General features: G+C 34.4%; 2 protein-coding genes and 2 long non-coding RNA genes across 6 annotated transcripts in view; all 4 read right to left on the bottom strand.

The window, feature by feature from the left end:
- LOC145116991 (serine carboxypeptidase-like 18) overlaps positions 1-25,434 on the bottom strand; it is a 179,709-nt gene that overhangs the window by 63,202 nt on the left and 91,073 nt on the right. The window lies entirely within an intron of this gene.
- On the bottom strand, positions 1,091-2,027 carry LOC145117719 (uncharacterized). The gene is made up of 2 exons (XR_013712766.1): positions 1,415-2,027; positions 1,091-1,333 (listed from the first exon to the last, which is right to left on the bottom strand). It is a non-coding gene; the product is annotated as an uncharacterized LOC145117719 (long non-coding RNA).
- Positions 2,549-24,831, bottom strand: LOC145116990 (serine carboxypeptidase-like 13). 3 transcript variants are annotated; one of them, XM_079053289.1, is made up of 16 exons: positions 24,677-24,831; positions 24,448-24,555; positions 24,152-24,325; positions 23,595-23,740; positions 23,108-23,184; positions 22,871-22,993; positions 22,613-22,715; positions 22,440-22,477; positions 22,239-22,340; positions 22,071-22,157; positions 21,823-21,969; positions 4,072-4,143; positions 3,849-3,997; positions 3,309-3,422; positions 3,157-3,211; positions 2,549-2,740 (listed from the first exon to the last, which is right to left on the bottom strand). In XM_079053289.1, exons 1-16 carry the CDS (start codon positions 24,796-24,798, stop codon positions 2,657-2,659), a joined length of 1,701 nt encoding a protein of 566 aa, XP_078909415.1. In that variant the 5' UTR covers positions 24,799-24,831; the 3' UTR covers positions 2,549-2,656. The 3 variants fall into 3 exon arrangements, with proteins under 3 accessions (XP_078909415.1, XP_078909418.1, XP_078909417.1); XM_079053292.1 differs by lacking the exon at positions 24,448-24,555 and having other exon boundaries at positions 24,152-24,322; XM_079053291.1 differs by lacking the exon at positions 24,448-24,555.
- On the bottom strand, positions 6,988-8,993 carry LOC145116994 (uncharacterized). Its single transcript, XR_013712421.1, has 3 exons — positions 7,967-8,993; positions 7,791-7,875; positions 6,988-7,702 (listed from the first exon to the last, which is right to left on the bottom strand). It is a non-coding gene; the product is annotated as an uncharacterized LOC145116994 (long non-coding RNA).

Below are 25,434 nucleotides of genomic sequence, written 5' to 3' on the forward strand. Positions count from 1 at the left end.
AATCATGATAACAAATCAAATGTCAATAATTTGATTTGATTAACATGGGTAAATCTGAAAAAAATGGATAAGCACAACCCTTTTATAAATTCTCAAAAAAGTAAATAGTTAGCTTCTGTACATGTCAGTTTTCTTGAAACCTCATATCAATCGACATATCCCATCATAAATTTTTAATTATTTTTATCATTACTTTATTGCTATTTTATTGCGGGAGCTTTTTCTTACAGCTTTATTTTAAAAGATGTAATCAATGAATTATTTTTATTTTGTACTTTCCCTTTACGCACAAGGAAAAAAAAGCTGCATATGTTTATTTCTTAAAAGCAAATTTAGAACAATTGGTAATTCATGGTTTTACTAACTTGATACTTAAAACTCTTGTTTACTACTAAAATTAACTTTTTTTTTTACAACAAAAAACATGTTAGAAAATAGAAATAAGAATTTAGAATATTATTTTAACAATTAATTCACTCGTTCACAATTTAACATAAAAATTTATACAAAATTCACAATTTAAAACAGTAAAATTAAAATTTTAATTCAAAAAATTCAATACTTAATATATCACATTCACAACTAAGTAACATTATATTTACAACTTAATACGTATTATTTATAGTTTTGTTTCTTCCTAACACCATCAAATCTCGATCTCTTACACTTTAACAAGCTCCAAAATAATATTTGGATAAAAAATAAAAATTCATAATTTAATAATATCTTAAATACAATTAAGTGGTTGAATAAAAAAGTAGAGAGCAATGAGATAGATATAAAGTGAGCACTAAGCTTTTGAGAGAAAAATTAGTCAAGAGAAGAAAGCTCAAGATTGAAAACCATCAAATGTAGACCACTTACATTTTTGCAAGCTCTAAAAATCATATATGGATAAAGAAAATCAGAATTCACAACTTAATATACTATTTCGTTTATAATTCATAGTGTAAATTTATAAATCTATTCACAGTTTAATATACTAATTCGTTTATAAATCTATCCACAGTTTAATATACTAATTCGTTTATAATTTACAGTTTAAAATACTAGTTTAGATGCTCATTCACAACTTAAAAGACATAAAAGATTAGTTTATAAATCTATTCACGGCTTAATATGCTTAATATATTAGTTCAAATACACATTCACAGCTTAACAGATACATTCTTTTCATTGAGGTATTTCATCAAACACATTTTTTACATCTGATTTAATAATATTTCTATGTAAACATTATCATATGAGATCCAACCAAAGAAAAAATACACAAAGATGGTGGTGGTACCGTTGTTGGCCAACTTGAAGTGCACAATAATCACCAAATCTACAACTGAAATATATCAAACACATCAGATCTGATGTAGATCTGGTGGTGTATCACCAAATATCAAATAGAAGAGATGAAGGCTACCTGATGGGGTTTCACCGGAGCGACGAGCGGCAGAAGCGACGACGATTAACGTCGCCAGTGTTAGAGCTTATCAGATACGTCAAATCTATTGTAGTCTACTTTTTTTCACCATATATCACGTAGAAAGAGATGTAGTAATCAAGCTCATCGTGTTTCCCTGAAGCGAAAAGGAAGCAACTATGGTAACCGTTGACGGCGATGGTGGTGTTTGACGGTTTTAGATCTCAAATATGTCACATCTGATGCAGATCTAGTCGATTGTGGCCAGATATCATGAAGAAAGAGATGGAGAACAACTCATCGTGTATCACCGGAGCAAAGAGGTAGCGACGACGGTTGTCGGTGTTGATGTTCGGCAATGGAGTTTTTACTCCAGATCTGATATCAGTAGGGGTCAACGGAGTATTTGAAGAGAAATAAATTGACAACTTGACATTTCGACGAGTGAAGGTGGTAGGTGACGGCGACTGTAGGCAGAAGGTGGTGGTGGCAGGTGGTGGCGGCAAGTAGCTGAATTAGTGTTAGGGTTTATCTTCTTGGGAGAGTTTGAAAGAATTTTCTTGCAAAAAAAGTTTGGAAAGTGTTTGAAATGTTATTAGATTTTTAGCTATTTATCAACATTAAAAAAAAAATCAAATAATAAAATTAATGGTTCTTAGGGTTCTTATTATTTTAGGGTTCTCATTTGAACTTTTTTTTTTCTCTCTCTTATATATATATATATATATATATATATATATATATATATATATATATATATATATATATATATATATATATATATATATATATATATATAGTCCCACCCTAGGTCTGCCCATATAACCACGCTTTCAAACATCCTAAACAAACATGTAAAAATGTAAAGCATAAGTTTAAGGAATTAAATGTCACTAGTCGAAACTAAAGGACACCATATGTAAATAGTTGTAAACTATCTCAATAACTTTTGCAAGTGTCTCTCACATATTATAAGAATAATTGGAAGATAATTTTTTTTTTAAATAAACACATTACAATTGAAAATTTCGAGCCACACAATTGAAAATTTCGAGCCACAGAAGGCTAAGTTTCATTATTAATAAAAGGTGAATTTACAATGAAAAAAAAAAAGAAATTATAAATAGAACAAAATTAGGATAAATCTAATTAAGAAAATTTGTTGAAATTTGGTTATAGAAAGTACAAAAATAAGTGGATGCATACAACATATAAATTAAACGTTAAGTATATGATTGTTCCTTAAAGAACGTCGTTATCAAGCCACCTCATAAGCATGCTTAAACATTCTTTAGGTTTATACTCCGGAGCTGTATGGCCTCCTCCCTTTAACAACATTAAAAATTGTCAACCATCAAGATCACATCAACTTATTTTTCTTTTGTCTCATGAAGTTTTCAAAACATAGGTTCAAAATTTTATTTTACTGCATAGTTGGTTTCAGGATAATATACTTGCATTGGGTTGAAGTTTCAGTAGCTAACAAGTGTGGGAGAGGCTCTTTGTGGGCACTCGGTGTTTATGCCAACACTTAATAGGTCAGTGTTTACACTGATTTAGATATCATATTATGCTCTTTTAATGAGACGATATGGTCAAACTCAGTGTTGCTAGGAAAATAATCCTTTTGTATATTTTGTTGTAGTTGTCAAAGTCAACCTATTTTAGTAAGTCAAACATTGAAATTTTCATGAGGCAAGAGAAGTGGTGAGTGAGAAGAGGATATGAGGAAGATATCTCACCTTTACAGTAGCATATGTCAAGTTGTAGTTCTTGTTCGAGTATTTCATGGTGTATCTGTAACAAAATAAGATAGCAACATATTTTTTAAAAACAAAATACTTCTATATTTAAAATTTTTAGATGATTAAAAGCCAATGAAAATGCAACTAACCCGGCTACTTGTTCATCAACAAAAAAAGGTCTCCAATCATTCACAACTAACAGATTTAACGATTCAATCCAGTTAATCGTAGCCATATATGGAATAACCATGTCATGATCTCCACTGTAAATGTACAGGTTTGCATTAAAGTTCTCAAAATACCACATGCTCCATGAATAAGGTCGACAACAAGTGAACTCTAGTTTTATATATAAGTGTTATTGTTCCACAAAGATGGCTTACACCAAGTATCATGTGAGATATAAATTAAGTAAATAATGGTCCTTTAGGTATGTGACATATTGTCAGGTATATAATTCATGTTACATGGGTACATAAGAGTCTAGTGCCCACAAGAAGTTAAAATCCACATTAGAGTTAAAACCCCCACATTGAAGTTGTTTTGAATAAAACCCTTAACATTTTTTTTCATAAATACCACTTGGGAACCAAGTTTTATGCATCATTCGGGTTCAAGTGGACTCTAGTTTTAGGTTAAAAAGATCAGATATAAGATAATAGGAGAAAGAGATGGATGAAGAGTAACACCTATATACAAGAGCTCGACAATTTTTATCAATAAGCTTTCGATGATAGGAAACTGTACTTATGACATTGTGCGTGTAAGATATTGGTTCCGTATCAGTACTAAAAACCAAGGTTTCATTGCATCGTACCCACTCGATTCCATTTAACTCCTGGTGATCATGAAATTAGTATCATATATAATCAAGTTGAATATGAATAATAGAACTCGTTGTGAACTACAAACCTCAGGAATGTGAAGAGCCTCTTGCACATCTCTTCTATTAGCCCATATTGAGGAGTACACATAGTTGTCATCCTGCCACAAGTATAAAAAAGAAAGAATAAATGTATGATACTTGTGAATATCTCATATGTAAATGCATACTACCAAACAAAAATTGCATCTTTTTCTTGTTAAAAAAACAAGAAAAGAAAAGCGATAAAACGAAACAAAGAATTAACGTGGATGTGACGTACAACGAGTAGGATCCAGATAACCCTTCTATTACTCTTGGCTATTTTCAAAGTGATTACATTGGAATCCATATCTATGAATACTTATAACCATAAAACCCAAAAAACTATTGCGACGTCAAGCCAATAAACAAGGAATCTAGAATAACTAAGCAGGTCCAAACACTTATCCCTTCAAAATCGCCATTTAGATTTCTTCACTTTGTTTGGGATTGGGTTACTTATTTGACTCATTAAAATCCAAGCCACACTCTAAAAATCTTCATCGTGAATTGAAGTGTGCTCAACGATGAATGATTCCAAATAGTCATCTCCTTCCTGCCGGTTTGCCTCAAAAGGACTATCTCCTAAGAATATTTGCAAATCAAACTAATACTTGAACTTATTCATTGGTAGCGCCTTTGTTAACATATTTGCCAGGTTCTCTTTAGTAGCTGTATTCAAAATAGAGAACCTATTTTCTTCAAGAACATCATGAACGGAATTCATCATGACATAAATATCCTTTGTTTTATTAGTATAAAATATATTCTTTTCCATTATTAAAGATGGTTGTTACAATACGAAGTATGATTCTCCAACTTCACATCAAGACTACATGTGACCATGTAGCCATATGCATTCCGTAATCCCTACGGTCAATGACTTGTACTACACCTCAGTTGTTAAAAAGACAATTGTTAGCTGCAATGTTTCCTTCCAACTAATAGCACACCCAAACAAGGTAAAAATATAGCATGTAAGTGATTGTATCTTCATCAAGTGTCCACCACAATATGAATCTACATAGACAATAAAACCAATACTACCTTTTTTAAGCTAGACATATATTAGGCATTCCTTTTAAGTATCATCTAATCCATTGACAGCTTTCCAGGGAGTCTTCCTTAAATTACTCATAAACTTGTTACTAAGTGCATAAGCCATATCAAATCTAGTACAAACATATCATACATAAGGCTTCCAACAGCATTGGAATATGGAACTTTTCTCATGTAACATTTCTTCTCATATGTATTTGGTATTGTGTTGTGGTCAAGTATAAAGTGTGCCGCTAAAGGTGTACATACTGATTTGGATAGATCAATATAGAATAATTTTAAGACTTTCTCAATATATGTTTGTTGAAAAACGTATAAGACTTCCTCAATATATATTCATATAACAACCATGCTCTTCTATCTATCCAAATCTCTATGCCTAGTATCTTCTTTGTTGCATCTAAATCCTTCATCTTGAACCCATTTTCCAATAAAGTTTTCAATTCATTAGTTGCATCTATATTGTTAACTGAAATTAACATGCCATCCACATATAGAAACAAATATATATATATATATATATATATATATATATATATATATATATATATATATATATATATATATATATATATATATATGAACCATCAATATCTTTTTTTCATGTAGACACAGTTATCAAACTAGTTTCAATAATAGTCATGAGAAACCATAAATGAATCAAATATATGGTACCACTGTCTTAGGGACTATTTCAAACCATAACGAGATTTCTACAACAATCAAACATGATCATTCTTGGTATCAATAAACCCTTCTGGTTGATATATATATATATATATATATATATATATATATATATATATATATATAACCTTCTAAATTACCATGTAAGAATGAAGATTGGACATCAAGCTGCTAAAGCTCAAAATTAAATGCACCAACCATGGCCAATATAGCCTGAATTGTCTTGTGTTTTCAAATAGGCAAGAAAATTTCATGATAGTTGCTCCCTTCATTTTGTGAGAAACCCTTTACCACTGGACTTTCTTTTAATCTCGTTGATACAACACCCATAATTCATTCTTTCCTTTCAAGGACCTATTTGCATGCTATTAGTTATGCTCTATTTTTTAACAGTACTAGATCCCATGTTTACTTTTTCTCTAGCAGTTGTATTTATGCATTCATTTCTACCAACCAATATGATGCTTCTTTACATAAAATAAAATCTTTACATGATTTCATCTCATCCGAATTGATATCACTTGCAACTGCCAGTGCATATGCAATTGAATATTTCACAAGTATTGACACATCGTGTATATTTGGCAGGCTTTTGAACTTTCGTCTTTTGCTTCTTTTTCATTATAGATTATGACTCATTTTATTTATTCTCATCATCACCCATGACTAGGCTCTCCCTCTTTATGTTCATCGTGGGACTCTTCTTTCTTAGTATCTTTATCATGGAGTTGTTATTGATCATCTATCACAACTCTATTTGGAGTTCTTGTTTCAAACTTCACCTTTTAGGTAGCACCATGGTCTTTTACCCATATAATATTTATAATTTCTTATCTCTAATCACAGATAGAGGATTCATAAAAGGCAACATCTATGCTACTTATAAATATTAGAGTTATATTAGAGTTTTACCTTCTTCTGTATGTTATAGTCGATAACCTTTAACTCTAGCAGCAAATCCTAGAAATATGCACTTCATAACTCTGAACTCCAGTTTACCACCATTAAATGAGCATAAACAAGGAAACAAATATACATCGAGGATAAGAACAAGAGGGTTTAATGGACTAAACCTCTTTAGGAGTCTTCCAATCATTTGTAATTGATAGAGATCTATTTACTAGATATCAAGTAATATTCAATGCTTTGGCCCAGAACTACTTTGATATACCAATATATATATACATGTATACATCTTCCATGTTGCGTTAGTGTTTGGTACATATGTTCTGCAACCCCATTTTGTTGTAGAGTGTATGGTACAATATAGTTCCTGAATATACCTACGTTTTACATAAGTAATTGTAATATGCCTACCTTTTACACAAGTCATCAGTGCATTGTAAAACTCTAATCCATCATTTGTTTTGAGTGTCTTGACATGTTTCCCTATTCGTTTTTCAACCATGATCTTCCGCTCCTTGAACCGCCCAACACCTCGTCTTTTGGTTTTAAAAAATACAACCAAACATTTCTTGAGTAGTTATTAATAACAGTCATGAAATATGAGCATCCGCCACATGAATTCATTGGAGAAGTCCCATATAAATTTGAATGAATATTCTCAAGGATTTATTTGGTCATATGCTTGCCAGATCTGAAATTGACCATGTGTTGCTTTGCCGTGACACAAGCTTTGTAGTATTTCATCTTCCCAGTTATGTCCACCAAGCAATCCATGTTTATCCGAGATTGAAATTCCCTTCTTGCTCATGTGACCCGTCGGTGATGCCATAATTTTGACTATCATCACACTTTTTCAAATATTAATAGACAACCACCTTTCATGTCACTAAGCTGTCTTCCAGAAAGTAAATCCCATGTTATAGTTTCCTTTTCATCACCATGAGAGCACTTTTTGTGAATTTTAACCGATCATCTTCATCATAATACCTGTGTACATGTTTGGATAAATATTCAACAGAAATCAAATTATTCAGAAGATCTGGAATATACTAGCAATCTAGGTTTCTGACCATACCGTTATGCATTTTAATCTTTAATATGCCATTATCCTTGATACTCCATATCCCATCATCACCAAACTTTACTGTGCCAGTCCGTTTCTTGAAAGAAAAATAGATTGAGTGAGAAAGTCATATGATGAGATACATATTTGTCTAAAATCCAAGTGTCTGCAAAACCAACCATACATACAGCTAAAATGTCGCTTATGTCTCATTGCGTCGTGGACAATCCCTTTTGAAGTACCCTTATTCTTTACACGATAACATTTAAATTATGTGGAGACATTAGACTTATATCGTGAATTTCCCCTGTTTCCAACCTCCCTGTTTTGTATTTTACCCTTACCAACAAACAAAAATGAACTGAAACCCCCTCATTACCAAAAACTCCACGTTTCAGTTCCTTAGATAAGAAGGTATCCTTCCAGTCAAAGGTAGTAATCTTTGTTCTACTATATTACATGGTATCAAGAAATTCCCATATAATTTCGACAGAGAACACAAAAAAATAAAATCTTGATCCTCATTTTTAAAGTTACCATCAACACCTTGTTTATCAAGAATAATATGACTAAAATTGTCCCGATGATCTTTTACATCAGTACTTTCTGTCATCCGAATGATATACAAATGTTGTTTCTGATACAACCAATCTGTGAGAGAGTTATTTTAACACTTTTCCCACAGTTTCTCCCAATGCCCAAAAGCAGTTGGTTGGTCCACAACCTCGTGTAGCACTTCATCAGTTGCACTATGTGCTTTTGTGTTAGGTCTAATAAAGTGTTGTGTCAAATGTATGCTATTAGGGTTTGTTTATTACGAAATTTGGGCCTGTCCATGTCCGGTTTTAGTATCTAAATAGTCTATATAAATAGGGTGCATGTAACTTTAGGGTTACAACTTTTGAAGCTCTCACAGAAAAGTTCTGTATTCAAGAACTCTTCTAGAGCTATGATTAATACAATCATTCAACACCTTTATGATCATTATTGTTTCTTTACTTTTATTCATCTCATTAATATAGAATCTATCGATCTTTAATATTCTCACAATTGGTATTAGAGCAGGAGATAGTGTAATCAATTCGATAATCTTTTGTCGAGTAAAGGGTTTTGTATTAGGGTTTTACGATTTTCAGAGATCTGTTCTTGTTGTCTCAATCGTATCAATCGGTTGTAGATTCCAGATCTAGATCTCTATTTTACCCTAGAACTCGATTCTAGTTTACACATCTGATTATATATATATATATATATATATATATATATATATATATATATATATATATATATATATATATATATATATATATATATCTTGATTTCTCGTTATTATGGCTCACGACGATCTTCACTATCTTTCATTCAATCTCCCTAGTAGCATCGGTTCAACTACAAGGATTCCTATCCTTTTTCCAGAAGACTATGAGGTTTGGGGACTTGACTTTGAAGATTACATACTGGGAATCAAAGAACATGGATCTACAATATGGCATGCAATAACAGAAGAAACATACAAGTATTCGGTAACGAAGAAAGAAGTCAAAACCCAGAAGGATTATGATGCAATCATTGCAGATAGTCCTGAAACTGATGAGAAGATCAAGCTAATGTGCAATCTAAAAACAATGAGAATTATTCGATTTGCTCTTGCTCCTGACACATTCCATCTTGTTAGTGCATGTGATACTGCTAAAGGAATTTGGGATAGACTAAAGGAATTGTATTTGGGTGATGACGACATGCAACATTCTGTGCAGACGACTCTTCTATCGGAATTTGGTTCTTTTGTGCAAAAACCGGATGAGAAATTAGAAAAGACAACCAATCGCTTCAATCACCTGTTAAGCAAAATGCTTAAATACAATCTTGAGCGACGAGATATTCAACAGAAGGTCACGTTCATGAATGGTCTCAGATCCGAATGGAAGGCTTCCACCGTTAAAGCGCTCGAACAATTCAAAAGCTATACATTGGCAAAACTCTTGGATATTTTGAAGTATCACGAAGACGAGGTTACTAAGGAAGCGAAACTTGTGTCTAGTGTTGGATCTTTGGTGCTGGTTGCTAAAGGTAAGAAGTCATCAGTTTATGATTCCGAATCTGACATTTCAGATGATGAACTCTCAAAAGAAGACAAGGCTCTAATGGTGTCCAACCCAAAGAAATTCTTTAAAAAGAATTTCTCTCGTTTCAGAAACAAATACAAGCAGGGAATCTCAAGTTTCGAAAGGCCAAGAGAGGAGGGTTTTAAGAACTCTCAGAATGATAATGAAAAGAAAGAAAAGAAGTTGCTAGGTGATTCTGGTTATGATTGTAATTATTTTCATGGGAAGAATCACTTCGCAAAGGAATGCATGCTACGTAAGAAAAATTAGAAGAAGGAAAAGGAGAAAGACGAGGCCTACTACATTCAGAAAATAGACGAGCTCCAAAAGAATAGCTCATCAAATGCGAAACCCATGTTGATAGTGCAAGAAGAAAGTGATGATGGTAGAGTCGAAGTGTGGTCTACAGAATCTGAGGACGATGAAGTAAGGAAACCTACCAATGACAGGTGTTTTGTGGCGAAATCGAAAAAGAAGAATATGCAGGCAAGTGTTTGATGGTTCAGAATGGAAATTCCGAACCAAGAGGGTATACAACTGATGGTGGAAAAGCATCAGAGAGTTGTTTTGCTGCAAAGACAGTTATAGAGCGGGTGAAGGAGTGCGAGAAGGTGGTCGATAATGTACATTCAATTCTTAAATATCTTAATATTCCTTCATCACATTATGATTCTGAATTGGATGATTTACGTTATACGATTTTCTGATTTTAGTGATAGCTTAAAAAGAACTCATATAAGTAATTCTAATCTGAATGATAAACTTAATGGGGTAACTTTTAAGAATGAAGAGAGAAGAATAAAAATAGAAGCATTGGAAGTAGAGCTTACTAGATCACGAGATGATATTATTATTCTTAAGAGAGACAATAGAGCACTGCTGAAACAGAGAAACATTTTTTGTTTGAATGCTAAATGTTTATATTTTAATATTACTCAGCTTCATTTGGATTATGAAATCGATAAAGGTTCGCATAAAATGATTTTACCTTTTGTTGAACTAAAAGAAGATGAAATTGATGTTGAATGCTATAAATGTGAATCAATTGTTTCTTCAGATGATGTTTCAGATTCTTACAAGGTTGGACTTGAGAAAATAGAAGAATATATCTAGTCTAAAGAACATAAAAACATGTTGAAAAAGGTTTTAACTGAAAAAGATAGACAAGAAATCAATTTAAGTGCTATGCAGAAATATGACTTATTATGCAAAAACTTGAATTCAGAAAATATTCTTGATTCTGAGAATATTTCTGATTTGATGAAAGTGAAATGAGTGAAATATCTGTAGAGGATAAAATTGATTGTTCTGCTTTTGTAAAAAATTGTGATGAACCAAAGAAAAACTTAATTTCTGAAAATTCAATCGATTTTGTTTGAATTACTGAAAATAATGATCAAAAGTTTCGAAAGTAAAAGCAACCGTTTTTCCTAAAGCCCAAACCGTTCCGAATCAAGTTTTTGTTAAGAAAGGACTGAACAAAAAAGATACTTCCGAATTAACGTCCGTGGTAGCTGATGATAATGCGAAGGAGTGTGATGAATTCTTCTGGTTAAAGTCTATAGACAATAAAGATGAAACAAAAGGTCTTTCAGAATTGACCTCTTGGAAAACAAAAGGGAAATATGTTTCTGAACCATTGAATCTTGTGAACTTTTGTTACGATAAGGGGGGACCAAGTGGTACAAAAGATGTCTCTTGTGAAACGTCATCAGATAAGAATGAAACACCGATTAGAAAGGAAAAAAACCAAAAGCTAACATTCATAAATCTGTTGAGGAATTAATCGCAAAGAAAAGAAAGTTGAATGCTAGATATAGAAAAAATTTGAGTGAAAGAAAGCGTTTTTGGAAGAAAATGAATTCCAGTCAAAATTTTGTCAATACATCAAGATTTTCTAATCAAAATAAAGACTCATCTCAAATTCCAAAACAAAAGTCAAGTTGCTCTTCCAATCAAAATTGTTCACCAAAATCACACATTTCAAAACCAATTGCTAAGGCAAAAGATTTTAAGGTTGAAAACAAAATTGCTTCAAAACCAGAAATTACTCTCAAAGAATACGAAGCAAAATTGAAAAAGGAAGAAAAAGAGTTTTCAAAAAGAATGGCTCCAAAATTCAAAGAATATATTCAACGGAAAGCCAATTTCGTTGAAATTAATCTTTGTGACAACAAAGTTAAGGTTTTTAAAATGGATAAAGGGATGAACTGTATTTTGAAAAGAAAATATTTTTGGGTTGACAAAACAACAATTTTCCCTGCTCAAAAGAAATCCTCACAAGGACCCAAGTTCGTTTGGGTTCCTAAAACTCTCTAAATTTTACAGGTTATGCGTGACGAACAATATTATTCAGAATGGTACATATATAGTGGCTGTTCTCGTCACATGATAGGAAAGGAAGAGGAGTTACGAGAGTTTCGAATTTTAAAGGATGGCGGAAAAGTGAACTATGTAAACAACGCCACTGGAGAGATAAAAGGATATGGCATGATTACAAATGACGAATTCACGATTCGGAAGGCAGCTTATGTTGAGGGCTTGCAACATAATCTGATTAGTGTTTCTCAATTGGTTGTAGGTACAGGTCTAAAAGTGTCTTTTGATGAAGAAGGTTCAGAAATTATAGAAAAGAAATCCAAAGCTGTTCTTCTGAAGTCTAGAAGGAAAGGAGAGATGTATCCTTTGAATCTAAATCCAATCCAAGGAAAACCTTCTATCTGCTTACATACGAAAGCCTCTTCGGATGATAGTTGGCTATGAAATAGAAGGCTTTCTCATTGAACTTCAAGGATATCAACAAGCTTACGCGGATTACCTTTCTAAAATTCGAAAAGGAGCACTTATGTGCTACCTGTGAGCTTAGCAAAACAAAGCAGGAAAAGTCATTCATCCATTATAAATACTAACTATTGCACATTGATCTCTGTGGTCCTTCAGCCATCGAGAGTATTAGTCGTAACAAATATATTTTGGTTATTGTCGATGATTTTCCTAGATTCACTTGGGTATTCTTTCTTAGACAGAAATCCGACGCAACATAGAAGCTGATGGACTTCATCAAGCAGGTTGAGTTACAATTACGAAAGCCAGTTCGGAAAATTCGTAGTGACAACGGTTCAAAATTCAAAAATCATGCGTTTGAATAATTTCTGATCGGCAAAGGGATTTCTCAGAATTTCTGTTCGCCTTACACTCCACAGCAGAACAATGTAGTTGAAAGACGAAATCGATCTCTTTGTGAAGCTGCAAGGACAATGCTGTCATTTGCGAATCTACCTTTATATTTATGGGTTGATGCTATTGCCACCGCTTGTTTTACTCAAAACCGCTCCTACATCAACAAACGATTTCTGATTACTCCATATGAAATTCTGAACAACCGGAAACCTGACGTTAAATTCTTTCATGTGTTTGGTTCCAGGTGCTTCATATTTAATTCCAAAGGAAATCGGAACAAATTCGACGTGAAAGCTGACGAAGGAATTTTTCTGGGGTATTCATTAACATCAAAAGCATATCGAGTTCTGAACAAGAAGTCAAAAAAGATTGAGGAAACCTACTATGTTACCTTTGATGACAACGACACGAAGAAATATCAAAAAGAAGATTGTTAATCTGAGGAAATCTTTCCGTCAACAAACTCTACGATGATTCCTCTTATGAATTTATATGAGGAATTTCTAAATTTTTTTGATGAACCTGAAAAGGCAATTTCCTCAGAATCGAAGGCCAAGGATAATAAAAAAGATGAATTAAGAAAGATTGTTGATAAAGTTGTTGAGGACATCGAGACTCCTCCCACGCAACCAATTCCGAATGAACCTCAGCCAACACCTTTTGATGCACCAATCCAGGGGGAGAGTTCCACTCCAACATTCAATACCGATATTCCTCTCCAGGGGGAGAATTCAATTCCGACTGATGGGTCACATGCAAACTTCCAGGGGGAGAATAATGAAAATAATGACTCAGAATTTGAAGATGTTTATGTTGAAATTGATCCAGCCTATGATCAGAACTATCCTCCAATGAAAAAATGGACCAAAGCTCATCCTTCATCTCAAGTGATCGGAGATTCTTCATCTGGAGTTCTCACTTGTGCTCAACAAAAAGCAAAGCAAACTGCATTATTTTCTAAAATAGAATTTTGCATGTTTAACACTTTTATTTCAAAAATTGAGCCTAAAACTATTAAAGTTGCTCTTGATCATGCAGATTGGGTTCAAGCTATGCAGGAAGAATTGAATGAGTTTGATTGTAACAAAGTATGGCGATTGGTTCCTAGTCCAGAAGATGCGTCTGTGGTTGGTATGAAATGGGTATTCTAAAATAAGATGGGCAAAGAAGGGAACGTTATTCACAATAAGGCACGTTTGGTTGTCAAAGGCTATTGTCAGGAAGAAGGAATAAATTACGAAGAGATGTTTGCACCGATCGCTATACTTGAATCAATTTGCATATTTATCGCCTATGTTGCTCACAAAATTTTTGATGTGTATCAAATGGATGTGAAGTGTGCATTTCTGAATGGAGAGCTTGAAGAAAGAATCTATGTTGAACAACCTCCAAGTTTTGTGAACGAAAAATTTCCGAATCATTGTTACATTCTGGATAAACCAGTGTATGGTCTTAAACAAGCTCCAAGGGCATGTTATGAAAGTCTGACTCGTTTTCTTAAACAATCAAAATTCAAACAAGAATATGTTGATCCTACCTTCTTTCAGAAGAAGGAGGGTAACCGTTTAATGATAGTTCAGATTTATGTTGATGACATTGTTTTCGGATAAACTAATCCCAGCTTCACTGCTGAATTCTGAAAACTAATGGAAACAAAGTTTGAAATGAGTTCTATGGGTAAAATTAAAAATTTCCTTGGTTTAAATATAAGACAGAGTTCAGAAGGTATATTAATCAATCAATAAGCCTTCACGAAGACGTTACTTGCTATATTCGGAATGATGGGTGATTCAAAAGTTAAAGTCCCTATGGCGTTCAGAACGAAACTTACACCTTCTCTTGATAAACCAGCAGCAGATATCACCTTATATCGTCAGAAGATCGGATCCTTGTTATATCTAACCTCTAGTCGTCCTGACATTATGTTTTCTATATGTTAATATGTCAGGTTTCAAACGAATCCTTGAGATCCACACATGTTGGCAGTCAGGAACATACTCCGATATCTGAAGCGAACCACTTCTCTTGGTCTATGGTATCCATCCAATTTGGGTTTCTTTATACAAGCTTACTCCGATGCTGACTTAGGAGGCTGTGGTCTTGATTGGAAAAGTACATCAGGGGGATGTCAGTTTCTTGATGTCAAGCTTGTTAGTTGGCAATCTAAGAAGCAGACTTGTGTCTCCTTATCCACAGCTGAAGCTGAATACATTGCAGCAACATCATATACTTCCCAAGTGGCGTGGATTAAGAACCAACTAAGATATTATGGAATCAATATAAAGAAAATTCCTCTGTATTGTGATTCCGAAAGCGCCATAAGAATCTGCCACAATCCAGTGCAACACTCCAAGACAAAACATATAGCACTGAGATACCACTTCATAAAGGATCATGTCGAGGATGGAAATATAGAAGTTCATTTTGTTAGATCCTCAGATCAGTTAGCTGCTATCTTCACAAAGGCCTTACTTGAAGCAATGTTCAATTGGATTTTACAAGGGTTAGGAATGATTGAAGCCGACTCAGTTTCGAAAACCACTTCGTAATCATCATAGTTCGGAAATTACTGTTCATATTCTGAATGGTTCCGAGCTTCGGAATGGTTCGGAAGCTACTGTTCATCCTAGTTTCAGAATGCTGTAAATCCTTTGTAAATTAGGTCTCTTCCGACTTGTTCCGAGCTTCGGAATGGTTCGGAAGTTACTGTTCATTTGAGTTTCTGAATTCTTTTATCTTTAATATTTTTCCTTATTTATGTTTTCATTTTATTTAGAACATACAAAAACTCAAAAATACTTTATTACTTTATTTTTGTATTTTCTCTTTCAAAATCAAAAACATCAAAAATATTTTCGTTTCTAAATTCATTCTGAATTTAAGTCTGCAACAAGGAATTGACGGTCGACTTAATCACTTCTTTCTATCATATCTTATTTAAACCTTCATGTAGTCCCTTGATTATTGGAACAAAACCAGTTTCGGTATAGGGCTACAAAACTCTTGTTAATGATCGCAAAATTATTATCAACATGAATTTGGTGAAACTCCCAACCATTCTACTACCAATCTATTATTCTGTATCGTAACCCTTAAGACTCTCAGGTTTAACCACTGAGGTTTAGGTTATAAAACATCTGTGTTTATGATCTTGAAATCGTTATAACCATGATTTTGAGTGAAGCCTAAAACTCCAAACACCATTTCTGAATTGACGGTGAACACTCTTTTGTTCTAGGTATTTACCTAATGAATTGACGGATAAAACCTTTTGGTTTGTACCTTTGAATGTTTGAAATCTTATTTTTTTCTTTTTAAGTGATCTTAATGAAATGTTTTCAACCTAAGACATTTCTTCCCAACAAGATCCAGTTTTTATTTTTCTTTGAGATTTCAATTATGTCTAGCTACTTTAAAAGAATATCCCAAGCTTACTTGTTTTTATGGCTACACTGGTCAAACAAGTACTTCTTTCAGATCTTCAGATTTATGTTAAGTTTCAGAATTTGATTGAAGCTGAAACCACCCTTTAAAGCCTTAATAAAAGAAGCCTTTCACTGTTTCTCAATAAACAGATGATCTTAACTCAACAGGAAACCACACAAGCACTTCGAGTCTCTCTTGACTCCGAAGGAAGAGATCGTTGCCCGGGATCTATCTGCTTTTCATATCAAACTTGTTTAATATCACAGAATCCCATAAATTTAATTTGCTTTATTTCTTTTTCTTTGGCACACTATTGCACTAAAATCCTTGTGATTTTACCAAGTCTGGTTTCAATTCCGAACGAACGTTTACAGTACCGAAAGGTAGAACGATAATTCTGAAAGGACTTGTTCAGAACATAGTGAATCCGAAACGTCTAATGACTTTTGGATAACTTCAAATCTTGGCGTCATTTTTGAATCCCTGACACCGCCTGGTTGATTGCAACAGTTTTTGACAGTCATTGATTAGCTGGCACAGTGTTATTGGCTGATTTCTTGGCGTGCACGAATTTGAAATGACGGTTTCTCTCACCACTCATCATATACCATATAAAAAGGGTTTTCAAACGGTTTACTTTCTCTCACCACAAACAGAATTCTACAAGTCTCCAAGAAAAAACCCTTTTGATCTCTACTGTTCATCGTCTCTCACACATCATCAATGGCAGGTTCATCCTTCCTCCATCTCCTTCACCGACCAGTCTGCCTCTGTCATCATGATCTCTGTCAGACCCAACCAGAACATGATCATTGACCTTGATGCCACACGCTACAACGAACTGATTAGGCCTATGATTGACTCTCTCAAGTTCTCGCCACTGATGAAGGCGTTAACCATGGTGGAAATAGTTCCTCTTGTTCATCTCTCAAAGGTATTCTCAACTGCGATTTACAACAAGACATATGATGTTATCAACTTTGAAGTGGCTAACCATAAAACATCGATCTCTAAGCCCTAATTTTGCAAACTTCTAGGGCTTACTATGTCTGAGGTCAGTGTTGACCCTGAATCGATTCCAGCTATCTCCGTGATAGAGATGTTCTACCAGATGGGGTACTCCAATGACATCACCTTGCTCTCCAAGTTTAGGAAATATTTCTTACCCCCGATATGGAATGGGTTATTTACCCTACTATTGAAGATCCTGTCGGAGAGGGTTTCTGTGTCTGAAAGTGCTAGCAAGATGTTCTACACTCTAATCTACGGCTTATACCATGGTATCAATCTTGACTATGGGGCAGTTATTTGGACTCAACTGGTTTAGAGCACCAGTTCCTCTACTCCCCACACTGAAATCTCGTGTGCTCGATTCTGGTCAATAGTGGTCAACTGGGTTCTTGGTCATTTTAAGGTCCCTCTGATGAAAGATTCTGAAATGGCAGAGATTTTGACACTACAAATGTCTACTTTTGTGATGTCGGATCCCAAAAACTTTGATTTTGTAGGTTCCATTCTTATCGAAATGTTGGAAAAGGTTCCACTGGACAACACCATTGTGAGGGAGTATCAAAAGTTACCCTCTTCTGGTGTTCGCCCAATGCCTGTTGAGCTTAGGAAGTTGATTGATGAAAGCAACAAACCAAAATGTGGAGGTAAACGAAAAGAAAAGGCTGCTCCTTCTGAAAGTGTACGAGTTCCAAAGAAAATGAAGAAGCCAACAGAGAAACCGAGATCTCCATCTCCGGTATTTCAAGAAGAATCAGAATCAAGAACTGTTACGGAAGTTCAAGAGGACAATACACTCAGACATGAGGACGAGGATACTGCTGCTACTTCGGAACCAACCCCTACAGAACAAATTCCGAAGGTATCTTCTCCACCATCTTCTACTGTTCCAACTTCTGACATTTTTGGGAACATTCTGAAAGAACCATTTATGAACCTCTCTACTACTCCATCATCACCACCTGTTATTCCTCCTACTTTACCGATGACATCCTTGCCTACTACATCCATAATTCTTATTTCATCCATCGCTCCTCTACCACCAACTAGTTCTGTGGGAATGTCTCTTCCTCAGATTTCAGTTTCTCTATCCTCACCTATCTTTACTGATTCCACCATTCCTACTACATCATCAGTCTCCACTCCACCGAAAGTCCCTGTAGTCAAATCCATTTCAAAGGAGATACACACTTCAGGTATCCCTGCCAACATATCTGATACGAGGGAAAATGCCAATATCGGTGTGACTTCCGAACCAGGCACATCTACTACTTCTCCTTTCAATGAGGATGAAGAAATAATGTTCGGAGATGAACAAGAACCAATCGAAGACTTCGTTTTTCACCCCTTCAATCTCACCATCAACATCGATGAAGACGAAGATCCCATGACAAAGGGTTAGTTCAAGCAGTTAACAAAAAAGCTTGACTCACTCTTAGATCACTCTCAAGCCTTCTCTACTTCAAAGTGGGAAAATATTCTGAACACTCATTGAGCAACTGTGGAGATGCTCACATGTGTAAATTCAAAGGTCATTGAAGAATCCACTAAGGCTGCTCAAGCTTCAAATAAGAAGATAAACGAAGTTGTGTCAAAGGTTCTACTCCTACAAACCGAAGTCAAGACTTCATGGCATATTTTAGGACCTATTTGGACAAGAGCACGACCAATATGAATAAGGTTATTGAAGCTTTTGGTTCTTCTTTGAAGGCAGAGAAAGAAGCTCTATAAAAAATCCGTGCTGATATCAAGTTGGACAACGTCGATCTGAATTCAATCATCACCACTCAACTTGATAAGTTAAAGGCTGACTTGGCAGCAGAAAACAAAATCATGGATTCCTTAGCAGAGCAGACCCAGAAGGCAAAAGTTCTGACTGAAAAATTGAAGCATGCTAAATCAGAAGTTGCTCGGCTTCAAGAAAGTTTTCTATAAGGCTCACACTTCCGAAATTTATCAAAGACTGTTGAGAATCGTGGAGACCAGATCTCATACATTCAATGATACTGTACGCCTTGCTCTTTCGGAAAAACTTAAGCCAATGTTCGCTTTGCTGAATCATATCCTTGGTGTTTCGGGAAGCCGTGCTCCTTCGAAACAAAGAGTAGGTTAAGGTAAAAGAAGATATTGATCTAGAAGGATAATGTAGCTTCTGGTTCAAAGAAAGATAAGGGAAAAGAAATTGATAAGGATGATGAAGAAGAAGATTTGTCTGAATTTGAAAAGCCTGTAAGGAAGAAACGTGATAAAGAACTTGATGATCTCAATGCTCTTCGACAAAAGCTTGATGCATAAGAGGTTGAAGTAAAAAATTCAGCTTTCATTCTTGAAAGTCATAATTCCTTGTTTCCTACTTGGACTATTCAGAGAATTCAGAAGGAAACTATTGAACTTCCGGAGCTATACGGGTTGAAACCGTAGACATCATTTGATACCTGTAATGATATCGAATGCCAGTTGGACTTTCCCCTCACCGCACGAGCATTTCTTTTCCGATGCTTCCAAAAGATTGAAAAATTCCCAATCTCCAACAACACGATCAACATAAAAATCTTCAACTTTTATCTCAAGTATGGAAAGCCTCAGTATGAGTCCTGGAGTATAAAGTGGATCGTAGGTATGAAGGTCAGACTTCCTGTGGAAACTGAAGACTTTCTAAATATTCACTTCAAAGGATATCGGGGTTCGAATCATGTGCTTCATGAGTTTACTTTGGATGATTTGCCTTTCATGAATCCATATGATTGGATTTCATTATTCAACATACCTGCGAAGGATGTGAAGAAATACGAGCCTATTTTCAACCATCTGAAGAGGATTATTAAATGCTACATCCTGGAGATTGCGAAAATGGATATTGAGATTGCCTCAGTTCTGAATAAAAGACCTATAGTGAAGCCATTTGAAGAACCTGAGGATATCCAAGATCTGCCTGGTGGATTGATTGACAAGGAATATTGGAGCATCGTGTATAAGAAGGTGGAGGGTGTAGTTCTGAAAAATTGCATGTTCTTTTTGAGGGACAAACACTTGTATTCCACAAGTGCTATGAATCAGATTATGTCAAGGGCTAAATGGAACAAGGCAAACCCGTATTCTGATTTGAAATGTGTGTCGGACATGATTCAATGGTATCTAGCTGTCAGGGCATCACTTCTGAAAATTATGCCTAAAGTTTTTGAAGCGCAAAAGCAATAGTAAAGACTCTCTTACGATTTGACACAAAGGGGGAGAATGTTAGGTCTAATAAAGTGTTGTGTCATATGTGTGCTATTAGGGTTTGTTTATTTCGAAATGGGTCTGTCCATGTTCGGTTTTAGTATCTAAATAGTCTCTATACATAGCATGTATGTAACTTTAGGGTTACAAATTTTGAAGCTCTCACAGAAAAGTTCCGTATTCAAGAACTCTTCTAGATCTGTGATTAATACAATCATTCGGCACTTTTTTGATTATTATTGTTTCTTGACTTTTATTCATCTCATTAATATAGAATCTATCGATCTTTAATATTCTCAAATTTTGCCAAAACATTTTACTTCACATCAGCCGTCATATCCTTAAGCAATTTTGCCTCTCTTTCCAATGTCACCGCACAACCCTATTGAACAAAGAGCCTTCATCTTTACCTTCCACACCATGTTCATTCGAACATATTTAGCCGCTCGAACAACCGATACTATGATACCAGCTGTGAAGAAAGCAAGCAAAGAAAACAATAAAACGACACAAAGTATTAACGTGGTTTCGTTGATGTAACCTACATCCACAGGCAGGAATCGAAGAACTCTTTTAGTTCTCATAATTGTTTTCAAAGTGATTACACTGGGATCCCTAGCTATGCACACCTATAGTCGTAAACCCTAGAAACTATGGGGCTGAGCCCATAGGATAAGTATTTTTTTATGTTCAGCTTTGGGCCTAATGACTCTCGGCCTACTCCAAACACTTATCCTTTCGAAAATAGCCATTCCGGTTTCTTCACTTTGTTCTAGGTGAGATTCATATCCAAGTCAAACTCTAACATTGGTCTCATTCTAAAAAAAACATTTTCTCCTAAATATAAATGAACCATTTAATTCGCTAAATCTTTCTTTTAATTTGATCACTCGCACGTATTAGAGTTTTGAATGTAAATGAGTTTTTCCTAAAAAAAATTGAAATATTACTTTTTGAAAGGATAAAAATGTAAGATGTTTTGATTTTAATATGTCACTAAAGCTATTGTGTTATTTTAAAAGTAAGTGTCTAATATGATGGTCACAAAACTCAATCACCTTTAATTTAATAGAGACAAAATTAAAAGTTTTTAGATAGAGTAATACACGACACCATTGTTTCTGAAGTCGAGGAACATCCGCAGAAGTTTTTTCAAGAGATCTTAAGTCCCTCTTGAAGAGATGAAATTTTAAGGCATTTGAAGTGTCACAAACGGGCTCTAAAATGTGGGGCATGCAAATTCTTTCAAGGAACTGCAAATCGAAATAATAAAGCTTAATTAAACAGAAATATAAAGATTGTGAATTATTAGCTAACAGATAGTATAAGATCCAGTTGAAGTCTACTCTGGTACCTTATCTACCACTTGAAGATCATGTATGCATAGAGTATTGTTGGGATCTACATTTAAGTACTCTCCATGACAAGTTTCTTTAGTTGACTGCAAAAAAACATGCACTTTACTTAATTCCTTGACATATTCAATTATGTATTGGCAGACAACTCAAGTGTAGTTATTTACATTGTAGATTGCATCTGATAAAAGTGCCATACGATGAGCAAATGGTATTCTTGAATTGTAGGCACCATTTGTGTCTGCTAGAGGATTACCAATCACATACCCCTATGTTTGAAAACAAACATAAATATATCAGGCAAAGCTTTTTCAAATCAAGTCATGCACACCAACATTTTTTCAAATGATTGATCGATCAATTCGTACTTTGATGTTGATCTGTGGCCCTTCTCCAACTTCATTACCTACAAAAGAGGAAAACAAGAAAGACTTTATTTAGTCAAAAGATGCTTAGCAGAATAAAAAAGATGGCTGTAAAATTTAGTGAATCATATACTTGTGTTTTTGAAACCATCTCTATAGCAAGTATTTGAATATACCGTTATATATTTCCAAAACAATCATTGGCACCACTAGGCCAGAGTAGGAGTCGGCACCAATATATAATGGATTTTTGAGAAATGTAGGATGGTCCACAAGCCACTGTTAATTTGAATAGACATTGCAAGAAAACATTAATGATCTTAGTTCGTATCTAAAACAAATTTTAAAGACACAAATTGAAGATGTGAGTATGCCTTCAAATATGTAAAAGTAATCCTTTAGATTCATCAGGAAATTAACTACGTTATCCTTACCTTCATTAGAAATTCGTAAATCTGCACTGTTGATAATGTATCATTTGTTATATAAGCTTCGGGAGTTTTTGCATAGGAGAATCCAGACCCGGCAGGTTGGTCAAGAAATATAATGTTCGCAGCCTTAAATGTAACACTTGTTTCATTAGGTATATCATGAAGAAACTTCTACTCATTGGCTTGTTGACATCAAACATATTGGAAATTTTAAAATGAAATCGAAAAGTAAAAGGATACCTTTGTCCAACTGTGAGGGTTTATCTCGAGCATTACGTTCTCCACAGTGGAATTTACATAGTTAATAGTGAACGGGCCTACAACCAGCAAGAAGTTAAATAAAATCTATCTAAATTTATGATGGAAATACACATAAATTGGCATTAGTTTATGATATTGGCATATTAAGTTAACAGAGAGTATGTGAAACCTTACACATTAATTGCCATGAACTTTTAAATAAAATCTACCATGACACACATGAATTAAGTAATAAACAAAATTAACAACACCGTTTTGTTCTCCATCACTTCTAAGGCATATGAAGAATCATTTTTGACTAAATCATGGGATTGTCATCTTAAAATTCACTGAAAGAACCTTTTGAATGATGGTGAATGAAAATTTTACTCTTTGTTTGCAAATAATGTAAATAACCCGCACACTTCACAGTACTATCAAATTTTACTCTTTGTTTGCAAATAACAACTTCAGATCTTAGAAGTACCTATTTCATACAAAAGGCCAGAAAGACCAGAACAGCCAGGCCCTCCTGTAAGCCAAAGCATGAGAGGGTCGTCTTTTGGGTTTCCCTCCGACTCAACGAAATAGTAAAATAGTTGCACCTCATCATATTCTCCTACCCCAATGTAACTTAAACCATATTGTTGTCTTAAGAGTTAGTATATCTTTCATACTGAATAAAGGATAATAATAACAACAATAAATATACACAAAGGTTAAATGCAAGAAATAGCAACGGCATAAATGAATATGTTCAATATAACATTCTACTTCCATATTTTCCTATAATATTGTACTTTGAAAAAATCTATCTGGTTATAAAAAGGTCATCAAAAAAAAAAAAAAACAATTTTAGTAAGAAAATGATTAAAGGTACAAAGTTAAATTGGTGTAGATTTTTCAGAATATAATGACTTAATAAAATTGAAAGCATAGTTTTATACTAGATTAGAAATATGTTATTTCTTGCATTTAGTCATATATAATGAAACCTTAGTAAATTAAATCAACACATTTTTATTTCAAAGGACAGGGTCTTACCCAGTTTCGAGTGTGAAAGGAAGATCGCCAGGCAAACCTGGCAGAGTCTTAACCAAGAACCGTGATTCAGTAACCTCCAAGAAAACTAGCAGCAATAAAAACACGACACTGCCCCAGTTGTTAAAGCGGATCCATTGTTGAAGATAAGATAGTGACTGTGGTTTCATAGTGCTTCTAAGCAAAAAGTAAAAATAAATAAATTATATACACAGGTTAATTTCCATACAACGAGATTTATAAGTTAAAACCATCACTAGCACAGTGGTAATAATTTGTCATCAACCACCACCCATTACATGCACAAATGAAGAAATTGCAGTGATCGAATTTCCAAAATATGGGCTCTATTTATGAAAGCTGACATGTTCCTCAAGTTTAAATAATTATGTAATCCTCGATCAATTCTGGACAAAAATGGACAATATAATGTTGCATTTAATATAAATGATACTATCCACCGGTTACTTTTCATAGGAACGAATAACAAAATCTAATGGTGGAAGCGTGGGAATGTAAATATTATACCTTATGAATTGAAGTGAAGTGTATGGCGCCATGAACAAAATGAAACAGGTTCCCACTGATGATGGGACGACTTCCGGCTGACTAGTGTTGTTACTTGTGCAATTTAGTGTTAAACCGACCATAAGAGTTTCTGGATATAGTCTCTAATCGTTAAAGTTGATATAAGAAGTTGTGGACAAAAGAGTCCTATAGCACGTTAATTTTTCAATAGATTCCACGTAGGTATCCACGTTTTACTTGTTATCATTCATTTCCATTTTATAAATATGAAATATGTCACAAATTTCATATATTTCAATGATCAAAAGCAAAATTGCAAATTAGATGAAATTACCTGAATGGTCGCCACAGTTTAGTCTGAATATTTTGTCCCTTACTAAAATATCTCTCTTTTAATTAAAAGATTAATTTTTTTTTAAAACGTTTATTATTCTTTTAAAATAATCATTTGTGCAAAAATACGGTCACACTACAAGAAATAGAGCCTTTAGCGGCGACATGGAGCTTTAGCGGCGACAAATTAAATAGTTGCCGCTAAAGGCCTATGTCGCTACTATTGGTGTCGCCGCTAAAGGCTGAATGACACCGATCCGCTCTTTGACGTTCTGGTAAACACGAATCGTCCGATCGTGGTTCTAATCCAACGGCTAGGGTGCTCGTGGAACACATAAAGGAAATACCGGCGACTTTTGTCGCCGCTGAAGATCCAAAATAGTCGCCGCTGAAGATAATAAAATGACGCGACAATAATTCCCTCA

The sequence above is a fragment of the Lactuca virosa genome, chromosome 5 (assembly GCF_052849685.1).
Source record: "Lactuca virosa cultivar CGN04683 chromosome 5, Lactuca_virosa_CGN04683_v6, whole genome shotgun sequence".
Taxonomy (NCBI): domain Eukaryota; kingdom Viridiplantae; phylum Streptophyta; class Magnoliopsida; order Asterales; family Asteraceae; genus Lactuca; species Lactuca virosa.